This window comes from Quercus lobata, chromosome 6 (genome assembly GCF_001633185.2).
Source record: "Quercus lobata isolate SW786 chromosome 6, ValleyOak3.0 Primary Assembly, whole genome shotgun sequence".
Classification (NCBI taxonomy): domain Eukaryota; kingdom Viridiplantae; phylum Streptophyta; class Magnoliopsida; order Fagales; family Fagaceae; genus Quercus; species Quercus lobata.
Window position 1 is genome coordinate 28,604,148 of NC_044909.1, and position 21,769 is coordinate 28,625,916.

General features: G+C 34.4%; 1 protein-coding gene across 1 annotated transcript; it reads left to right on the plus strand.

Moving 5' to 3' along the window:
• Positions 1-2,115: 2,115 nt before the first annotated feature.
• On the plus strand, positions 2,116-21,374 carry LOC115994067 (callose synthase 5). The gene is made up of 43 exons (XM_031118090.1): positions 2,116-2,216; positions 2,645-2,878; positions 3,071-3,171; positions 3,873-3,994; positions 4,122-4,218; positions 4,365-4,475; positions 4,583-4,711; positions 4,814-4,906; positions 5,280-5,371; positions 5,464-5,590; positions 5,717-5,854; positions 5,939-6,015; positions 6,122-6,200; positions 6,285-6,410; positions 6,517-6,631; positions 8,733-9,067; positions 10,144-10,196; positions 10,312-10,372; positions 10,468-10,549; positions 10,655-10,704; positions 10,834-10,920; positions 11,801-11,923; positions 12,031-12,125; positions 12,221-12,305; positions 12,406-12,566; positions 13,355-13,478; positions 13,579-13,673; positions 13,791-13,908; positions 13,996-14,147; positions 14,579-14,688; positions 14,810-14,935; positions 15,011-15,079; positions 15,348-15,537; positions 15,650-15,758; positions 15,843-15,962; positions 16,051-16,166; positions 16,264-16,347; positions 16,828-16,940; positions 17,019-17,248; positions 18,545-19,342; positions 19,862-19,912; positions 20,013-20,198; positions 20,749-21,374. Exons 2-43 carry the CDS (start codon positions 2,698-2,700, stop codon positions 20,977-20,979), a joined length of 5,742 nt encoding a protein of 1,913 aa, XP_030973950.1. The 5' UTR covers positions 2,116-2,216; positions 2,645-2,697; the 3' UTR covers positions 20,980-21,374.
• The last annotated feature ends 395 nt before the right edge of the window (positions 21,375-21,769 follow it).

Below are 21,769 nucleotides of genomic sequence, written 5' to 3' on the forward strand. Positions count from 1 at the left end.
CACCCATTAACCAAACCCTATATTCAATGGTGATACTTTTCTTTTTCTTAATTAATTAGTTCTTAGCAATACAAAGAAAGAAAGAAACAATAATGTATTAGTCTTCACTTCGTTTCATTGGAAATTGAGAAAAATTCATTTCAGTATCAATATTTTAATTTTTAGAATCTAATAATGTCCAAATTATCATATTTTTTTAAATTTTAAACTAAGTGACACCGAATACAAAATTAAATATCTATTACTTAATCCGAACCAAGAAATTGATCCATTTCAAATAGAGAAGATCCTAAATTCCTAGTAGGCCAGGTCATGATTGGTTTAAACTCTAGTTTTGTTAAATGCGATTAGATTAATTGAAAAAAAAAATCAAAGGTATGTATGGGATAATTAGTTCCATCTTAATTACCGTGCTAACATTTTGTATTTCTTTGCTATAAAGTAGGAAAAATGTCAGCAACATCTAATAATCTTATCTAGTTGATTATTGTTAAGAGTAGTATTACAGGTACTACAAGTTTTATTACATTGGTCTAACAAACAGATGTGTCATCAATTAGAAAGAGGCAATTCAAAATTCAGTTATGAGATTGTTGAAATCTCCAATCACATTCATTATCACATCAGTTTGTAAGACTCATGTAATAAAACTTGACATCTTCCTCTCTTTGAGTGAATAATCTAATCTTTATTTTAAAGCTATTTTAGGTTTAAGATCAACCTTTCAACTCACATTTTGACTAGTTCTTGCCTCATCATCATGTATCTTTCATCTATAGATTCCCCCCTCCCAAATTGAGTATCTTCTAGTTTTCATGAAAGATAACGCTCCTCCCGAAAAAGGTTTACATTCGAGTAATAATGCTTTTCATTTTTTGAACATGACTTTATGTTAAATTTATATTGATTTTATATGACATTTACATCTCATATATTAGAGATTTTCTTTTAATTAAAAAAAACTTGATAATTACAATGCAAGTGGGGGAATTTAACCACACGATCGAAATGATCAGGAAGTATTAGAATTTGAATCTACAATTGAAAAGATCAAAAAAATGCCAATTAAACTACAACCTTCTTGACTTATATTACTTTTATTGCCTTTATTTTTATGTTTTTTCAATTAATGAGATATTTATACACACATATGAAATATATAAAGACTTGAATCACTAGTGTTTGAGCCAACACAATTTTTTTTTATGCATGAATAATAGTTAGGTGTGAAGTGAATTTGAACCCAAAATATGTTTAGTGGTGAATTACAAGTCTCTTGACACATGCCAACACAATTTATAACCTTGATTAAAAAGACCAATTAATAATAGAAAATACTAAAAATATCACAAATTTTATTACATTAAGCTTCTTAATTGATGCAACAATAAATGTGGTGGGTAAGTTTTAATAATTACCTGCTAACTAGTTTGAATTTAATTTATTATTTTTAAAAGTTTTTAATTTAATTAGTGACAGATTAGTTGTAAAATTGGGCGCCGGAGCTTTGGAATTTAGTGTGGAACATTGCCACGTCAGATGAGGGTGTGGTTCCACAAGGAGAGAGGCCGCCACAATACGGTTAGCCGAGTGGTCTTTCAAAAGAACGAAATTGACCTTTACACGCACACACAGAAAGGCGCGCTATAGAAATGAGGACAGACTGTTTTATTACAACAAGAACAAAAAAACGGAGAGAGAAACAGAAACAGAAAAGAAATGAAAAAAAAAAGAAAAAAGAAAAACGGAGGAGCTCCATCATCCACCACTAACGTTTAATCATCTAAATATCAGACACGGAGAAGCATTCATTCAAAATATTACCAATCAATTTCTTCGCCTCCGATTACGGTGTCCCTCCCGTCCACACACACACACTCTCTCTCTTCACACTTTCTTACATGCATATATATATATCATCCTCCCTCCGCCACGTGTCCTCTCACATCCAAACAAACAAACAAACAGAATTCTCTGTCTCTCTCTCTCCATTTATTTCTAACTATTTCGGCGCTTGCTTTTTGCCTCGATATAGGTATATATCGCTAGCTTTTTATAACAAACTTTCCCCGCCCCTCTCTTTCTCTCTCTCTTCTTCTTCTTTTTTTTTTTTTTTTTTCCTGGTCCAACCAAAATATTGACGATTTTCCGTGTTTTTGGTTTGGGTTTTCATTTTCCTTTCACTTTGCTTGTTAGCGAAAGCGAAGGCAAAGAAGGCAAGCTATACCAACTTCTATCTAGCTTTACATTTTGTTCAACCTAGCTAGCGAAAATCAATCGAACGTGATCGAGCTTATTCATTCGTTACTCTCACAAAAAAAATTATATATATTCGGTCACATTCAATGTCGTTTTCTTGAGCTTTCCGTGAACTTTCCCGCTAAATTTTCACCATCTATCTAGATCGATCGCACTACTCTTCAAGCAATTCGATCAATGTTTGCTTGTCTCGATCGCTAGTAGTCATTTTCTGTACGCTCATGGATTCTGTATTTATATATGATCGTTTTGCCAAACGGAAGCCTTTAATTATTGAGTTTAATTGTTTATATTATTATATACAAACACAGATTACATTATATATATGTACGTATACGTATAGGTGTTGGTTTCTGATCTTTGTGAATTCAATCAATATTGGCAGGGAGAGATAGTTTACGTGAATTTCCTTCACCGAAATCACGGAGAATTTAAGCAATGTCGGAGTTGGGGCAACAACAGGTTCTGGCGAGGAGGCCATCTCGCAGCGCTGCCATGACTACGTTCTCGACGGAGGTGTTCGACAACGAGGTCGTTCCTTCTTCTCTCGCCTCCATCGCTCCCATCCTCCGTGTCGCCACTGAAATCGAAACTGAGCGCCCTCGCGTTGCCTATCTCTGTAATCTACTCCTCCTCCTCCTCCTTCCCCATCTCTGTCCCTGTATATATATATATATATATATATATACATGCATGCACATATTATTCTCTAATATATTATCTTAGCTCTTAGAGATAGGGCTATAATTAGGGATGAATTTTTGGTTGTGTGAGTTTGTTTTTGGCTGAAAGTGTTTGGTGATTTTGGAAGGTCGATTCTATGCGTTTGAAAAGGCGCACAGGTTGGATCCAAGCTCGAGCGGACGTGGTGTGAGACAGTTCAAGACAGGGCTTCTTCAACGATTAGAAAGGGTAACACTACCACGCACAAATACACACACCTTCTTTTTTTTTTTTTTTTTTTTTAAATTTTTTTTTGATTTATCCGAAAAGCTAAGTTGTTCCTTAAAAAAAAAAAAATCTGTAGAGTATTAATTTATTAGGTAATAATTAATTGATTAATTAATTATGGATTAGTTTTAGTTTTACCTCGAGTGATATTAATATTATTAATATATATATGTAATATAAGCGGCGAGACGTGTTGAAGGTGATGAGCAATTGTGATGATCAGATGTGCTCAATCGCATTATAGCTTGGGTAAAATCGGGATGTGTTGGGATGGACTTTTTTATTCATTAAATTCCAAAGAAAAAACTTTTTAAATTACATTTTTGCCAATGATTACCAGTAAAATTACTAACGTGACACTTCATTTGGATCCATTCGTTTGAAGCTTGGGATTTGGTCATATTCGGGTATACAATAATTATTTTAATTGCCAATTTACTATGTCTATGTCGTTGTTGAAGAAGATTTTATGCATTTGCTGCTGAAAATGGCTGAATTCAATCAAATGGGGTTATTTATTTTTCTAAGACAACTGAATTCACGACTTTCAAAGTGGTGAAAAGCTTAACACCTTTTTCTCAGAAGAAGAAAATATTATCCATAAATCTATTTCAAGCGTGAGGTGAGAGAATTGATTGGAGTGTTTTTGACTGACTGATCAGGACAACGCTTCTAGTCTTGCCTCTCGGGTAAAGAAGACAGATGCAAGGGAAATTGAAAGCTTTTATCAGCAATACTATGAACACTATGTTAGAGCTCTTGACCAGGGGGAACAGGCTGACAGGTATGTGTATATATTCAAATGATTGTTTTTTATTTAGTAATTTTTTTTTGGGGGGGTGTTTGTTTTCTCTTTTATATTTTCCGTGATCAGATATCGGTTATAATTTGCATTTCGAAATTCTTGACAGAGCCCAACTGGGAAAAGCTTACCAGACTGCTGGAGTGCTTTTTGAAGTGCTTTGTGCAGTTAATAAGACTGAGAAAGTTGAAGAAGTTGCTCCTGAGGTTTGTACAATTAATAGTCATTGCTACTTTAATAATTAATTTATCCTGGAAAATTAAAAGTGGGTGTTTTTCTGCATTTATTATTCTTTGTTGTTGCAATTAATGTCCACAATTTAATTTGATGCCATGGCATACACAATGAGCAGATTATTGCGGCTGCCAGAGATGTACAAGAAAAGACGGAAATTTATGCACCATATAACATCCTTCCTTTGGACTCAGCCGGTGCTTCACAGTCTATCATGCAGCTTGAAGAGGTTTTTATTCTTCTCTTCTGCTGTGGTTGACTGACTGACTCCAGTATCTTGTTTTTCAATGCCTAGTTGGCATGGCATTCAAGTTTGTTGCATTCTGTTTATACCAGGTTAAGGCTGCTGTGGCCGCACTGTGGAACACTCGTGGCTTGAGCTGGCCCAGTGCTTTCGAGCAACATAGGCAGAAAGCAGGAGATTTGGACCTTCTTGATTGGCTGAGGGCCATGTTCGGTTTCCAGGCATGTTAAGGAATTAATTATTATTAAGGATTCTGAGAGCTAGAGTCACTATGTGACCTTCAAGAAGTGTCTAATGCATTTGGTTTATTTTTGTGTCAACAGAGAGACAACGTCAGGAACCAGAGGGAGAATTTGATTTTGCTACTTGCAAATGCTCATATAAGGCTTCATCCCAAGCCTGAACCCCTTAACAAGGCATGCAACAATTTCTCAGTTTAGAATTTTACATTTTCAACATTCTAGCAATTTAGAGTCAACAATACGTATCTACAAATATCAAATTTAGATATTTGTACTCTTGTCAAAGTGCAATTTTCAATGTTTGTTGTGCAAAGTTGAAATTTTGAACTGAAATGGGATGTTTATGTGTGTGTGTGTGTGTTTTCAGTAATTTAATTTCTGACAATTTGAACAGTGTCTCAAGAAATTATCTGGTTCATTCTTGGGTCACAATTTTAAATTCATATTTGTTCTGAGGATCGTCTTTGTGAGTAGCTGCCATCTGTATGACTTTTAAATCTTGGACTGTAGTTAAACTGTTCTTGTGTTTCTTTTAATTTTTATGCAGCTTGATGAGCGCGCTGTTGATGCAGTTATGACCAAGCTCTTCAAGAATTATAAAACATGGTGCAAATTTTTGGGACGAAAACACAGTTTAAGGTGAGAGAAAACAGTCTACAGTTTCAAATTGAGCTTTTTATGCATGCTCTGGAACTTATGATGCTAAAATTGACAAATCTCATTCCGTATAGGCTCCCTCAAGGACAGCTAGAGATACAGCAGAGGAAGCTACTATACATGGGTTTATATCTTCTCATTTGGGGTGAAGCAGCAAACGTTCGGTTCATGCCAGAATGTCTATGCTATATATTTCATAATGTGAGTACTGTTCCTAATGTGTGTATATTTCCTTCTTGGTATTTCTCTCATATGAATACAAAATCTTTTTGTAGTATCTTCTGTGAATTATCATGTCTTTGATAACGATGTAAATTTTACTTTCAGATGGCATACGAACTCCATGGCCTATTGGCTGGAAATGTCAGCATTGTTACTGGTGAAAACATTAAGCCTTCTTATGGTGGGGATGATGAGGCTTTCCTGCGGAAGGTTATAACACCCCTGTACCGTGTAATTGAGAAGGTATGTTATTGCAATGTCCTGTCTACTCTGTTCAAACTTAAGATCTGTCTTTCTGATACAAGAGTGCTTCTAACGACATTCCAGGAAGCTGAGAAAAGCAAAAATGGAACAGCTCCTCACTCTGCTTGGTGCAATTATGATGATCTGAATGAGTATTTCTGGTCCGTATGGGCTTGATATCAATTTTCAGATTGAATTTTAAGATTATAATGCTTGTTTGGGTCTCTTCATTAGATTTAGCATTTTTGTTTTTTACGTTTTTTCCAGGTCATCTGATTGCTTCTCTCTCGGTTGGCCTATGCGTGATGATGGTGAATTTTTTAAATCAACACGTGACATTGTGCAGGTTCTCTTTATACTTTTGAGCTTTTCCTAACAAATATCTTAGTTTAGAGCATGGGCTCATTTCTTAATGTAACTTCTATGCCAGGGAAGAAAGGCTTCTAGAAGAAAATCGGGAAGCACAGGAAAATCATACTTTGTTGAGACCAGAACATTTTGGCACATTTTTCGAAGTTTTGATAGACTGTGGACCTTTTATATACTGGCCCTACAGGTATTTAAGTTCAACAGTGGAAATACTAACCTGATGTTTCTTCTGTCGGTTCCTGGTTCAGTTTGCTTGTGTCAATACTGAAATATCTTGATCTCTTTTATTACAGGCAATGATCATTATTGCCTGGAAAAAGATTAAAGTTGAAGATATATTACAATCGGAAGTCCTACTTGATCTATCCACTATATTCATCACGGCAGCCATTCTTCGCCTCCTTCAAAGTATGACCTGTTCACTATAAGCTGACAGCTCATTTCTTTTCAATTTTATTTATTTATTTTCTACAAATAGCCTTCTTGAATGTTATGGAGGTTGCATCTCTAGAATCCAAACATCTTACATTATGAAGAAACTACTTAGTACTAAGAGATTTAAAATTTTGGAGAGAAATCTATAATTTATCTTAATACTTCAAAGAATTATAACTTCTTATTAAATTTAGGTGAGCCTCTAAAAGTAGGTAATATAAGAAGTAGGCAAAAAGAGGAGAGAGAGAGACTGAATACTGAATTTACTTAAATATTATTTTAAATTGTGAGAAGGACCAACTGATGCAATATTGCACAGTTGTCTTGCTACTATGATGCATGAAATTTTGTCCTTAAAATATCCGTGTGTAAATGTTGTTATACCTTTTTGTTTCTTTGGAATTCATTCTACTTGAAGCTTAGTTTCCTGAAGAAATAAATTATGCTGGAAGCTTTACAAATCTAGAACAAGTTGATTCTTAGATCAGATTTGTTCAATATCTGTGAGTTATATGCGGATTTTCACGTAAGAAATATTTTCAATGTAATATTCAGTATCCTGCACTGGGAATGACCTTTTAATATCCAGTATCCAAATGTATTTAAACCTTTGAAAGTGGTTTTAGATGTTATTTATGGAAAAACTATTACGAGGACTGGATATGAACACAATTTATCTGTCATTTCTGCATTTCATGGTTATTGCATTGTTGTGGAGAGCCTCCTTTCAAGTGGGTCCACCATACATGACTTGGTAAAAGAACAAACTTTCTTAGATGAGGCAGAAATGTGCACTCAAGGAAGAACATTCCAACCTCCTTCAGTGCTTTCTTTATTACATTATTTCACAAAATTTCTGAATTAATATTGACCTTTTCAAGAAACAGGCAGTACCACATTTCTCTAATAAATCATTATACCTTATTAATTATGAAATTTGGTGACCATTTATAGTAGTCAAGAATGTTTGCAACTTGTTTCTCAAAAAAAAGAAAGAAAAAAGGAATGTTTGCAGCTTGACCTGAGATTTTATATAAAATTAAATAAGAGTTGCAAATAAGATCTGGGATTTTCCTTAATCTATCTAAGTTGAAACATTTTGGATGCAGTTGGAAAGTAATTAATTTCCATATCACCATGAGTAAATCCTGGGATTGATATGAGTATTTTATGGTATTAATGAATAGTACTTATTATAAAATTGATCATTTTTTTTTGTTTTTTTATTGTTTTTTTTTTTTTGTAGAAAGTAAACATATTATCAATGTGTAAATTTCATATTTGTAAATTTCTATCATCATATTTTGTAAATTTCATTGTTAATCAGTTCCAAAGTAACATGTTGATCATCCATATCAATGAGAAAAATGTAGTTTTTTGGGCTTTGTTTTGTCATGAGCAAGAGCCATTTTAACCAATTCACATTAATCCCTTTTTGTCTTCCTTGCTTTCATCTTATGTTCATTTTCCATACTAGTGTGAATGTCATCACTCCATGTGTTAAGTTGGACCCATCTGTATCTGTTTTTGTTTCAGGTGGGCTTGAGTCCCAAATTATTTAGGCGTGGATTTAAATATGAATTTATGTATAGTTGGGAATCTCCACCTCAAAGATTAAGGTGTGAGCCAACAGTGTATTTCAAGCTCACATACCAGCATTCCCATCCGGGAATACAAAATGCATTTTTATCAATTTTAGATGTTACTGTAGCATCAAATTCACAAAAAGAGTCCCACATCTGGGGATGCAAAATGCAATTTTTTTTGCATTTTGCTACTATTAGATTCACAAAAAGAGTCCCACACTACTATTTTATTCTACCCCCAATTATTTTAATCTCACAAAAGGAATAGAGTATGGGGGTAAGGTGTATTGGTCATTACACTTCTATGCATGCTCTTGCTTTCAGCTGCCATGGTATTTATATTTGAATCAGATATAACATTATGATTCATCTAGCCGTATGATGTCTTTTATCTTGTATACTATGCCATCATCAGTTTGTCAAATAGAGGTAAGCATTTGAACAAGGTTTTGTTTTTTTAATTTAAATTTAATTCTTTTTTTTTATAGGTATTTTGGACCTCATTTTGAACTTCCCAGGGTATCATAGGTGGAAATTCTCTGCTGTACTAAGAAATATTCTCAAGATAATTGTTAGTCTTGCATGGGCCATTATTCTTCCAGTCTTTTATGTCCACTCCTCTAAATTTGCCCCTCAACAAATTAAAGATCTTTTGTCATTTCTCGGTGAAGTGAAAGGCATTTCTCCTTTATACATCATGGCTGTTGCCATCTATTTGCTCCCGAATTTACTGACAGCTGCTTTATTCATCTTCCCAATGCTCCGACGTTGGATTGAGAACTCAGATTGGCATATCATTAGGTTCCTCTTGTGGTGGTCACAGGTATTTTATGTTGCCTGCTCTTTTTATCACCTTGTATTCTTGTATATATTATATCATCTTTCATTTGTTCTTACCAAAAAATTTTATATGGTAAGGAGTTGTTTGTGTTATGATTATTTGGTAAGATATGGTGCTTAAGCAAACCAATTGCATGAGACAAAAATATGAAAGCATCTGTGGGAAGATCACTAAATAATGTATGAAATGATAAAAAAAAAAAACAAAACAGAGCCAGATATTCTGCTGTGTTCTCAACTGAAGACAATATGTCATAGGTTCTAGTTGTGGGTGCAAAAGTATGGAATCTAAACACATGTTGCTCATTGTTATGAAGCTATTAACTTTTTGCAACATCAAGTAGACTATTTCTATTAACACATTCAAACATATACTTTGCACGTGAACCTTTACATTTTCTGGTATGCTGTAGATCAACAAAGACAAATGATAGTTGAGTTATGTTCATTTATTTTGAGGTATACTCTTAAAGATAAATTCCAGTTGCTTAACTATTATTTAGTTAAAAATGAACAAAGTCTCATCCAACCATTTTATCTTCTAATTACAGAATCAGAATATTGCCTCCTGTATATTAGATGGTTCTCCTACTTTGAAGGGCAAACATCAATAGAGGAACAAAAAAGTTAACATTTTATTTTCTTTTTTCATTTTAGCATAGTTCTGACAGATTAACACTTGACTGCAAATGATGCCGACAGAATTGAGTTCCAAGTTTTGTTTTAAGTGAATACATTAAAATGATACCATGATTTTAGAAATAACATTTTCCAGGTAGAGGCTTCATATATATAGATTAGGGTGAAATTTACTTAATGTCTACTTCTTTGGTTTATCTATTGGATGTATAAGATCTAGCATACTATGTCAATCTTGAGCATATCAATCAAGATGCTACCCTATTATCCTGGTCTTACAGCAGCATACATGACTTTCTTGCTCTCACATAACTCAGTTAATTTTATTATCACCAAAGCTGTAATATTTTCATTTTTATAAACCCGAAGCTGTAATAAATTCTGTTACTTCTCTTGAATAATATGTTTCTTTTTATGCAGCCAAGAAGATATATTGGGAGGGGCATGCATGAAAGTCAATTTGCTTTGATAAAGTGAGCATGATATGGAAACACACTAAACTTTATTCCAATAATTTACAGTTCTGTATTTCCTTTGTTTGTTTGGTTGAATTTTGCTTCATTGCCAAGATTAAATTTCCAATTTCAGGTATACTCTTTTCTGGTTCCTACTTCTTTGTTGCAAGTTTGCCTTCAGCTATTTTATCCAGGTACTGGTTGGTCAGTAATTTGTAGCATTTCTATATAAATGAGATATTTGGGGTTATGGATTTTATGATAACCAATTTGTCTCTCTATTCCCTAGATAAAACCTCTGGTGAAGCCAACACAAGACATAATGAGGATCCGTCGTGTTAACTATGACTGGCATGAATTTTTCCCTAAAGGTATCTACATGCTGTTGCTTGCCTTTTTTTTTTTTTTTTTTTTCCCTCCCCCTGTTTTTTAGCTTAGTTTCCAGTTTTATGCTAAATATTTTCTTTCCAATGCAGCTGAAAAAAACTACGGAGCAGTCGTGTCACTTTGGGGACCAGTGATCTTGGTGTGTGAACTGTATCTTTCCTGTGTTTAGTCTGATATTTTGTTACTTTGCTCAGTTTGTGAGGGGATGAACACATCCTATGTTGTCCTTTGGTAATTCATCTCATATTTATTTACAAGTTCAATGCAGATCTATTTCATGGACACTCAAATTTGGTATGCCATTTTCTCAACTTTATATGGTGGTGTTTTGGGGGCCTTTGATCGTCTTGGAGAGGTGACAATTTTGAATGCCTCTTTTTTCTTGTCCTAAATTATTCATGAAATCTTCTCTCATTTTAGATGAACACAATCATACATCATTTAAAGTGAATTGTCTGCCATGTTATTTTCTTTTCATGCTTTTGCCTTCTTTCTTAGCGAGCTTAGAAATTGGCCAAAGCTAGATTAACTGGACGTTTTCCAACAATACTTGGGTAGCACAACTAGGTATTGGGGCTCATGATAATTGAACCTAAGGTCATCAGTATAGTTACTTGGATTGTCAGGTTGTAAGATTTCCCATATTGTCAAATCCATTTTGATTTACCCCCATATCAAATTGTCTAGGATCATAAAAAATTTGCCAGAGAAGAAAGATTAATCATATCCTGACTGCATGATAATCTCAAATTACATCTTCCTTTTGGTGAAGTATATACTGTTTGAACAAACAAAAGTATGGCTATATTGTCAGATGCCATGCCCTTGGGTTGGTGTTCCAAGCTCCATTGGATGCTCTCTCACTCTCTCTCTCCCTTCAATTTGTAAATGACATCCTTTGGTTGACAGGTTTACTGAATTATGAAAAATTTAGTACATGACCATCATTTTCTTTTAATTGAATTGAATAGCTTAGTCTTTCAGTTGAGTGGACCCCAATGCTTGGGGACAGCAGTTGTAGCTGTAGGAGCTTAGTCTCAGTTCTATCATTTTTACAATTGGGATGACTCACTTCTTTTGATGTGAAAACCTAGGATTGATTTAACTTTATGCATTCATTAGGTTAAATTATGGTAGTGACATTGCAACAAGTACTTGGCTTGTTGACTTGTACTTACTCTTTTGACTTAAACTTTGAGGGCAGTTTGTGTTCATCTTCTTTTCTCTTCTTACAGATACGAACTCTTGGCATGGTAAGGTCAAGATTCCAGTCCTTACCTGGTGCATTCAACACATATCTGGTGCCTTCTGATAAGTCACAGAAAAGGGGATTCTCTTTAGCTAAGCGTTTTGCTGAGGTTGAAATTTTTCTTTCAAAATTTTTCACATTATTAAATACCCTTTGTTGAGTGGAGTCATATATGCATATTCTATGTTTTTATTTAAAAATTTCATGCCTTTATAGGTAACGGCAAGCAGGAGAAGTGAAGCTGCCAAATTTGCTCAGTTATGGAATGAAGTAATATGTAGTTTCCGTGAGGAAGATTTACTAAGTGACAGGAAAGGCCCCTGAACCTAGTTACACTGCGTTTTCAGCCTAGCTATATTTTTATCCATCATGCAGTTAAAACTAAACAGGTTCCTTTTTAATCCAGGGAGATGGATCTTTTGCTAGTTCCTTATTCATCAGATCCTTCCCTCAAAATAATTCAGTGGCCGCCTTTTTTGCTTGCCAGCAAGGTCAGCATAATTGTTTTTTTTTTTTTTTTTTTTTTTTTGGGGTCAAAATTTGTTGTACCTGTTACCTATTTTTGTTGTTGACTGTTTTTCTACATTGAAGATTCCAATAGCATTGGATATGGCTGCTCAATTTCGATCTAGAGACTCTGACCTTTGGAAACGCATAAGTGCGGATGAATATATGAAATGTGCTGTAATTGAATGTTATGAATCTTTGAAGCATGTCCTGAATGCCTTGGTGGTTGGTGAAACTGAGAAAAGGTTGTTATTGACACCTCTTGGTTCCTGATTATTGATATAAATATCTTCAACTGCTCCTAGTCACTACAATATTTAAGATTCAAACAAAATTTGTTTTTCAGGTGTAAGTCAATTTTATATTTTTTCAACTTTCATGCTGACAGCATTCTCAGAGCATAGGATTTTATTTGATATTCATTTTTATCAAACTTAAATTAGCTAGTTAATACATTTGGAAAATGTATGTAGTTTGGCCTTGTCTTTTCTAGGTCCTTGAATTCCTAATGTCTCTAATGAACTCTATTTTTTGAAAAGGAAAATTTCTTCAAATCTTATTCAAAAAATAAAGAGAAGTGCTACGTCTATAACATTTTCACAATACTTTCACAACAAATCATAGGTGGTAAGTTGTTATTGGTTCTAATTTAAACCTACAACTAAAATTACTTTTTGGCCCACCAATAACAACATGTGCCACTTATGATTTGTTGTGAAAATGTTGTGGACATAGTATTTCTCAAAAATAAAAGGAAAAGAAAGGTTTTGGTCAAATTCCTATGCATTGGATATGCTAGTTATATAACAAATTTCCATTATTTGTTGAGTTGCCTGACACCATCTCATTTTAGTAATTGTTGAATCATATAAAAATAAAGTTTCATACTATCTGATGCAAGATAAAATTTGACAGAAGTGTTTAGTTTATATTTCTCTCGTTTGTATGAAAGTAGTATAAATCAAGATGCATGACAGATTTTTTCCCATTTGTATCAATTCTAGAATCTCTAACATCAATAATTATATAACAGGATAATGGGCATCATCTTTAAAGAAGTTGAAAGTAGTATTTCAAAGAATACGCTTCTCTTAAATTTTAGAATGGGCTCTTTGCCTACACTTTGTGGCCAATTTGTGGAGCTTGTGGGGATCTTGGTGAGTTTTTACGGAAAAGTCTTTATCATGTCTTCAGTTTGTGTTTGATTATGCATGATCATTATATAATAGAAAATTTCCTCTCCCTTTTACTTTGCAGAAAGATGGTGATCCATTGAAGAAAGATAGAGTGGTGCTGTTGCTGCAAGACATGTTAGAAGTAGTTACTCGTGATATGATGGTGAATGAGATCCGGTTGGTTAGCTTTGTTGCAATCAGTTTTAGTAATTTATTTTAGAAGTTTATTGTGATAATTAAAATGTTTTCTATATAAGATAATAATGTTTGCTTCTCATGTAAAATATCTTTTAGTGAACTGGTAGAAGTTGGTCATAGTAGCAAGGACTCAGGAAGGCAACTCTTTGCTGGAACTGATGCAAAACCTGCTATATTGTTCCCTCCTGTGGTTACCGCACAATGGGAAGAGCAGGTATGTTATTTAAATTTACTTACAGTAACTAAACCAATAAATATTTAATAAAAGCAACTCAATTTTATTGCTGATTTTGTTTTTTAGATAAGACGACTCTATCTGCTCTTGACGGTGAAGGAATCTGCTCTTGATGTACCAACAAATCTTGAAGCACGTAGAAGGATTGCATTTTTTACAAATTCATTGTTCATGGACATGCCACGTGCCCCACGAGTTCGTAAAATGCTCTCATTCAGGTCTGATTTATATTTCTCATATATTGGCTTAGAATGTTTGTCAACTCCAATTGTTTTGTTCTTTCTGAAAAATTCAGTCATTGGAACTATCGTCCTTTGCTTATAGATATGCCATGGTGCTCATGGAAATATATGAAGCTCATTCAAAGAACTTATTAGGATTTTATGGGGCCCACCACCCAAAAAATGAGAAAAGTTGTTACAAATTATTGAGTGAAAGGACTATGCTTAGTGAAATTGATTAATGAATTTTATTTGTCTATCTATATCAAGAATTATATTTTGCTTGCTATATTATATGCAATTATAAATGACTCACAAAACTTAACTTCTTCTATAAGATACACAAATTTACTTTCTGGGTTTTCCAATATATTATTTCCTGAATTATCACTTGTGTTATATGGTTACTAATTATTTTTCTTTGGCAGTGTCTTGACTCCATACTATAGTGAGGAAACTGTCTATTCTAAAGCTGACCTTGAGATGGAAAATGAAGATGGTGTATCAATTTTATATTATCTGCAAAAGATTTTCCCAGGTTTGTGATACTACAAATATCGTTGGTCACATTCTGTTTAATATAGCTTAACTTTTTTTAAAAAAGTGAATTCATTGAGATTGGTATTACTAAGTTAGAAATCCTGTTGTGACTTCATTAGATGAGTGGAATAACTTCATGGAGCGATCAAATTGCAAAAGAGTTAGTGAGATCTGGGAAAATGAAGAGAACATATTGCAACTCCGTCATTGGGTCTCCTTGAGGGGACAAACTCTATGCAGGACGGGTATTGATACATTATAATTTCCATTAATCATATTCTATCTTTTTGTCTTTGGTCTTATAAATTTTAGCACTGCAGTTAGAGGAATGATGTATTATCGACGGGCTTTGAAGCTTCAGGCTTTTCTTGACATGGCTTCTGAAAGTGGTAAGTTCATAACAACATTTGATCAAGAATGGTGATCATGTATAAGTCATGGAATTTCAAATGCCTTTGTACCTGAGGAGGGGGTATATCATGAGACCACTATATAATTTTCTGTACCTGAGGTCTCAACTTTTTGCTCATGTATGCGTTGTTGATGTACTTGATTATGTATTTTTTCTCCTTAGATGCAACCTGGTGACTGTCAAGTGAAGTGTTTATCTTTTGGAGGTAAATTATGTTAGCTTCTGACTCATTTTTTTATGAACAGAGATACTGGAAGGCTACAAAGCTGTCACAATTCCTTCAGAGGAAGATAAGAAAAGTCAGAGATCCCTATATGCTCAATTAGAGGCTGTGGCTGACATGAAATTCACATACGTTGCTACCTGTCAGAACTATGGAAATCAGAAACGGAGTGGAGATCGCCGTGCAACAGACATTCTTAATTTGATGGTTAAGTATGTTCTCCATCTGGTGAAGCTGATAGGGTTATGTAGTACAATTTCTTTGAAGATTTAATTGCTGCACTGAGCTTGTTCAAGAATCTGATTGCCAATCCTTTCTGTACAGTAATCCCTCTCTTCGTGTGGCTTATATTGATGAAGTTGAAGAGAGAGAAGGTGGAGTACACAAAGTTTACTACTCTGTATTGGTCAAAGCCGTCGATAATCTTGATCAGGTAATTATCCTTTGAACTTTAAACAGAACACCATATTGAATTACAAAAACAACCACTGATCATTTGTTGTATAATTTTTTAAAGGAAATCTATCGGATAAAATTGCCTGGCTCAGCAAAGATAGGAGAAGGGAAGCCTGAAAATCAGAACCATGCTCTAGTTTTTACTAGAGGGGAAGCTCTTCAGGCTATTGACATGAACCAGGTTAGCGAATAGAAATTTGAAGTCATCAAAGTGACATTATTGATTCTTTGGGCCAATGGTGGTGGTTTACTTAGTCAATATCTTATAGGACAATTACTTGGAAGAAGCTCTTAAGATGCGTAACCTTCTGGAAGAATTTAATGAGGATCATGGAGTTCGTCCTCCTACAATTTTGGGTGTTCGTGAGCATATCTTTACTGGAAGGTTGGATGAATTCTTTTTATTCATATCTATAGTCTGTTTGTTAACATTAAATTTTGTGCTTTGTTATTTCTGAAATTTTATAAAATCTGTGCTGCAGTGTATCTTCATTGGCTTGGTTTATGTCAAATCAAGAAACATCATTTGTCACCATAGGTCAAAGAGTTCTTGCAAGACCTTTGAAGTATGTTCTCTCTCATGTGCTTTCCTTCCTTGTGTTAATTAAGTATTTTAAGGCAATTGTTTATCAAGTTCTTGTTCATCTTGAACAGCAAGCCAGAATTTATTGGTGATTACATGGTTGAGAATAGACTTCTGATGAATGAATAGTGTTCTATTTTTATCGAGTGGTGATTATACTTATACATAGGTTATCAAAAAATTTGCCATGGGTGTGAAGAGTACAATTTATTGAGTTTTGTTTAGCAGTAACTTTAATAACCTCTCTCATGTCACATTTTACCTACCCTTTTTAATGTTTTATTGGAATGTCACTTTTTCCCTTTCATCCATGTGAATTATTTTATTTGGTTTCTACAGACTGCATGAAGCTAGGTTGGATTGGCAATAATTTTTTGTTTTCTGTTGTCATGAAAATCATTTAAATAGTTATGATTCAACACATTTTATGTATTGTGCCTTATACTGTATTGCTTAATTTTAGGATTCGCTTCCACTATGGTCATCCAGATGTATTTGATAGAATCTTCCACATCACCCGTGGTGGAATCAGCAAGGCTTCTCGTGGCATCAATCTGAGCGAGGACATCTTTGCTGGTAGCATTTTTAAAACATCCATTTTCTCAGAGATACATGAAATTTACTTCATTTCTTAACATGTGCTTTCCTATGCAGGTTTCAATTCAACCTTAAGACGGGGGAATATTACTCACCATGAGTATATCCAAGTGGGAAAGGGTAGAGATGTCGGGCTCAACCAAATCTCACTCTTTGAAGCGAAAGTAGCCTGTGGTAATGGAGAGCAGACACTGAGCAGGGATGTCTATCGATTAGGGCATCGTTTTGACTTTTTCCGCATGTTGTCGTTTCATTTTACGACAGTGGGATTTTATGTCAGCTCAATGGTAATTTTTGTTACATGCACTGTCTAAGATGAAAGAACATCAATCAAATACTTCAGAAAGCTGAATGAATTTCAAATTTTATATTTATTAGTTGCACTGTTCAAATACTAATTCCCAACAAAAGTAAGCTGATCTCAAGTAGTTAATTAGGATTTGTTCAATTGAGCAATTTAAATGAAAAATGAATAAAAGAAAAAGAAAAAGTTAAGAAGCTGAAATAATATATATTTCCAAGTATGTAGTAAGAACCAACTTTACACGAACATTCTTTGTTTTGTAGGATGCATCCATATCTAGCAGTCAAATTTTATAAGAAGTTCTAGTTATAGGGGAACAAATGAAATTAGTTATGGAAACTGTGTTTACCAGAAAGTAAGAATGGAAGGTATTGCATCTGGAAACAACTAAATTGGATTGTACTTGTAAGTAATCAGCATGAAATGCTCCTTATACCATACAATGCTTATGGTTTTCATGAGGTCCCCCCGCTTCCTGATCCCTCACCCCCCTTAAGCATGTTATTTGTATTTTGAATACTTTTCTGAATTGAAGTTGAATGTCAAGTTATTTAAACTGAAGAAAGGCTGCTTGTAGTTCCTTACAAAATTTTATTCCTTTACTTTGGTGTACCACTTCAAAAAATTGTCAGTGTGACGTATAAGGTAGATGTTTTGCTTGAGTCCAAGAGCTACATTCCCTTATAATTCATTGTTGAAAGGTGAAATTAAGCGCCTTTCTTTTTCTGATAATAGAATTCATTGCCGTTATGGAGTAACCACCATGGCTCAATCTTTTCTGTGTCATTTCAGCAATTCATGTGAAACAGTCATTACTTGTGTTAGAAACTTAGAATTATAATTAAACAATTAAATTTACCATTTCATAATAGTGTTAGAGTGATTAAACAATTAGATTTACCAATTCCTAATAGCTTAATCTTTTGGGAGAATTGGTTATTTATTATTGTATCAGAGTGAGAATTCTTGAGTTCAAACCTTGTCTTCGCCTTCCCTCCCGTTAAAAAAAATTATAAATCCCATGTGTTAGGCATCACTTATTGAGGGGGATTCTAGACCCACATGTGAGAGAGAAAGCAAGAATTATGATTAAATTTACAATTTCCTAATAGCTTATGCTTTTGGGAAAATCAGTAATTTATCAACATGAATATGAAGGAGCCACTTATTGTTCAGTGCTTAGATTTTTCACTTAGAAAGTTTAACAATTTATTTTGGTTACATATCTCATTTAGGAATTTTCTTTAGTTAAAAGGGTTTCTTTCTTCTTGTTATGCAGATGGTTGTAATTACAGTTTATGTTTTCCTATACGGAAGACTTTACTTGTCATTGAGTGGACTGGAGAAGGCAATAGTTAGGTTTGCCACGAACAAGGGAGATGAAGCTCTAAAGGCAGCCATGGCTTCACAATCCCTTGTTCAAATAGGTCTTTTGATGGCCTTGCCCATGTTCATGGAAATGGGACTGGAGAGAGGGTTCAGAACAGCAACAGGTGACATGATTATCATGCAGCTGCAGCTGGCTGCAGTTTTCTTCACTTTCTCACTTGGAACAAAAGTCCATTATTTTGGGAGAACTATCCTGCATGGTGGGGCAAAGTATAGGGCAACCGGGCGTGGTTTTGTGGTTCGGCATGAGAAATTTGCCGAGAACTACAGGATGTACTCAAGGAGTCACTTTGTGAAAGGGCTGGAGCTTATGGTCCTGCTTATAACTTATAGGGTTTATGGTTCAGCAGCTACTGATTCTGGAACTTATATCTTCTTCACCATTTCAATGTGGTTCTTAGTGGTTTCTTGGTTGTTTGCTCCTTTTCTTTTCAACCCTTCGGGCTTTGAATGGCAGAAGATAGTGGATGATTGGGATGATTGGACAAAGTGGACAAGCAGCCGAGGTGGTATTGGTGTTCCAGCAATCAAGAGCTGGGAATCCTGGTGGGATGAGGAACAGGAACACCTACAGCACACTGGATTTTTAGGACGGTTCTGGGAGATTGTTCTTTCTCTCCGCTTCTTTATCTATCAGTATGGAATTATATATCGTCTGCATGCAACAGATGGAAACAAGAGCATCATTGTAAGTGTATTTGCTGGCTATTGACATTTACTGTTATGTATACATGAATTTAAATTGAATTTGCTATCAAGAATTTAGTTTCACTCAGATTATCACTTATTAACAACTTCAATTCTTATAATAAGTTCTCTGCACTTGGTTTGAAAATTTAAAATTTACTTACAACGACAGTAAGTGATAGTAAAACAAAGACTTAGGATTCAAATGCTGTCATAATTGATGCACTATGGTGCATGGAAAGGAAGAATCTGGTTACATCTCATTTCTATTTATATGAAAGTTGATCTCTTTTTTAAAGAATATGATCTCAGTGGACTATACATCCTTTACCATGTGTCTAAGAGAATAATATAGAAATACATAAATGCTGCTGCCTGCTTTTCTCCTGCATAGATGAGTTAAAACTGGGAAAAATTTTCTTGATATGGCTTAGAAGATCTTGAACTAGAGGATTCTGACAAGTAAACAAATTAATTACCCAACAATGAAATCTTCTTTCTAACATGATTTTTGGTCCAGATTTATGGTATGTCTTGGCTGGTCATTGTAGCTGTCATGATCATCTTAAAGGCAAGTCTAAAGCTCCAGAAACTTATGTAAATGTAAAGGATTTTTTTCTGGTCATGGCTCTGACTTTTATATCATTAAATGGTGCAAATATGAACTGCAGGTTGTCTCCTTGGGTAGGAAGAAGTTCAGTGCAGATTTCCAGCTGATGTTCCGTATTCTGAAGTTATTACTTTTTATTGGAACCGTAATCACTATTGTTGTGCTATTTGTTGTGCTTAAACTCACCGTTGGAGACATCTTTGCTAGCCTGCTGGCCTTCTTGCCAACAGGATGGGCACTACTGCAGGTATATTACTCATTTGAATTTTTTTAAAAATATATATATATATATATCTTTCTCTGTACTCCAATATAAAGTCTATCTTTGCTAACCCAATAAGATAGTTGGATGGGACCCTCTGTGCGTCTGTGTCTCTGTGGAACAACAATAATTATACCACCACCATTGTTGGTTTTCCTCTCTGTTTATGTGTAATGCAATCAATTTTGTTAGTTGGAGCCCTTTTGATGATGTGAGCAGCATGGTTCACTAATTTTAACATGAATTACTGACTAACTCTCTGCATACTGAAACTTTATTTTGATTTCTTAGTTCTTTATAATGAATTTCGCACGTTCAAAGGTTTAAAGCATTATAGAAGAATGAGTAATTTTTTTTCTTTTCAATTAAGATTAGTATTGGTACAAGCTAAATTCTATTTCCTCATCCATTCCAATCCATAACTTCTCATAATAATTTTTTGTTTCCATGTACATTGGATTGAAGTCAGTGTTAGTTTACTTGTGTTCAAGATGTTTATTTCACTCTTTACCCTAGTGTTGGTTTTGTTTGACAGATATCTCAAGCATGCAAACCATTGGTGAAGGCCCTTGGCATGTGGGGATCTGTCAAAGCTTTAGCAAGAGGTTATGAATACATTATGGGGTTGGTAATCTTTGTACCTGTGGCTGTACTGGCCTGGTTCCCATTTGTTTCAGAGTTCCAGACCAGGCTGCTATTTAACCAAGCTTTCAGCCGAGGGCTTCAGATTCAACGAATTTTGGCTGGTGGCAAGAAGAACAAGTAAAACCACCCACGCAGCATGGTCTTTGCAAGAGAGAGAGAGAGTTCAGGAGGAGAGAGAAGGGCTAAGGAGGGATTAAGTCATAAAAGAGAGACATCAGCCAATGAAAACATGACATGCTTATCTAGTTTAATATCTTGATCTCGTCACGCTCCAAAGTCCTCTTTGCAGCTTACTGAAAATATCAGGTTTTCGAACTCCTCTTTGCAGCTTACTGAAAATATCAGCTTTTTGGTCTTTGTGAGTTCCTCGGAATTGGAAATCATTGCTTCAATCCAATGTTTAGATACTTGTTTCTTATATGTGTATTATAGGCAATGTGCTAGTAAAATGTATACCCTGTTGATATCATCCTTACTTTATCCATCTATATACTAATGAAAGCATTAGATTTTTTATGGCTATGGACTGCAATGTTTAGGACAAGTCTAGATTATATCTTGCAGTAAAGAGAAATGAAATTCAGAAAAGTAATAATTAATAAATGATAGTTTTGTTATCAGTCCTTGCATAAATAACTGAAGATTGGAACTGCAATTGTTGTATTTCCAAAATTGTGGATGGTTGTTTCAACTTCCAAATGAAGATGAACCAAAAGACATGCTGGAACTCCAAATGCACTTTTTTTTTTTTTTTTCCTTTTTTTGACAGGATACTTTATATTGGAAGAAAAAAGAAAGACTCAAGTGCATCAGCACAGGGGCATTCCCCATATTTATAAGCATCATCTCTCACTTGGGCCAACCCCATCAACTAAGTAAAACTAATCAAAATAAACACCAAGAATTAACAT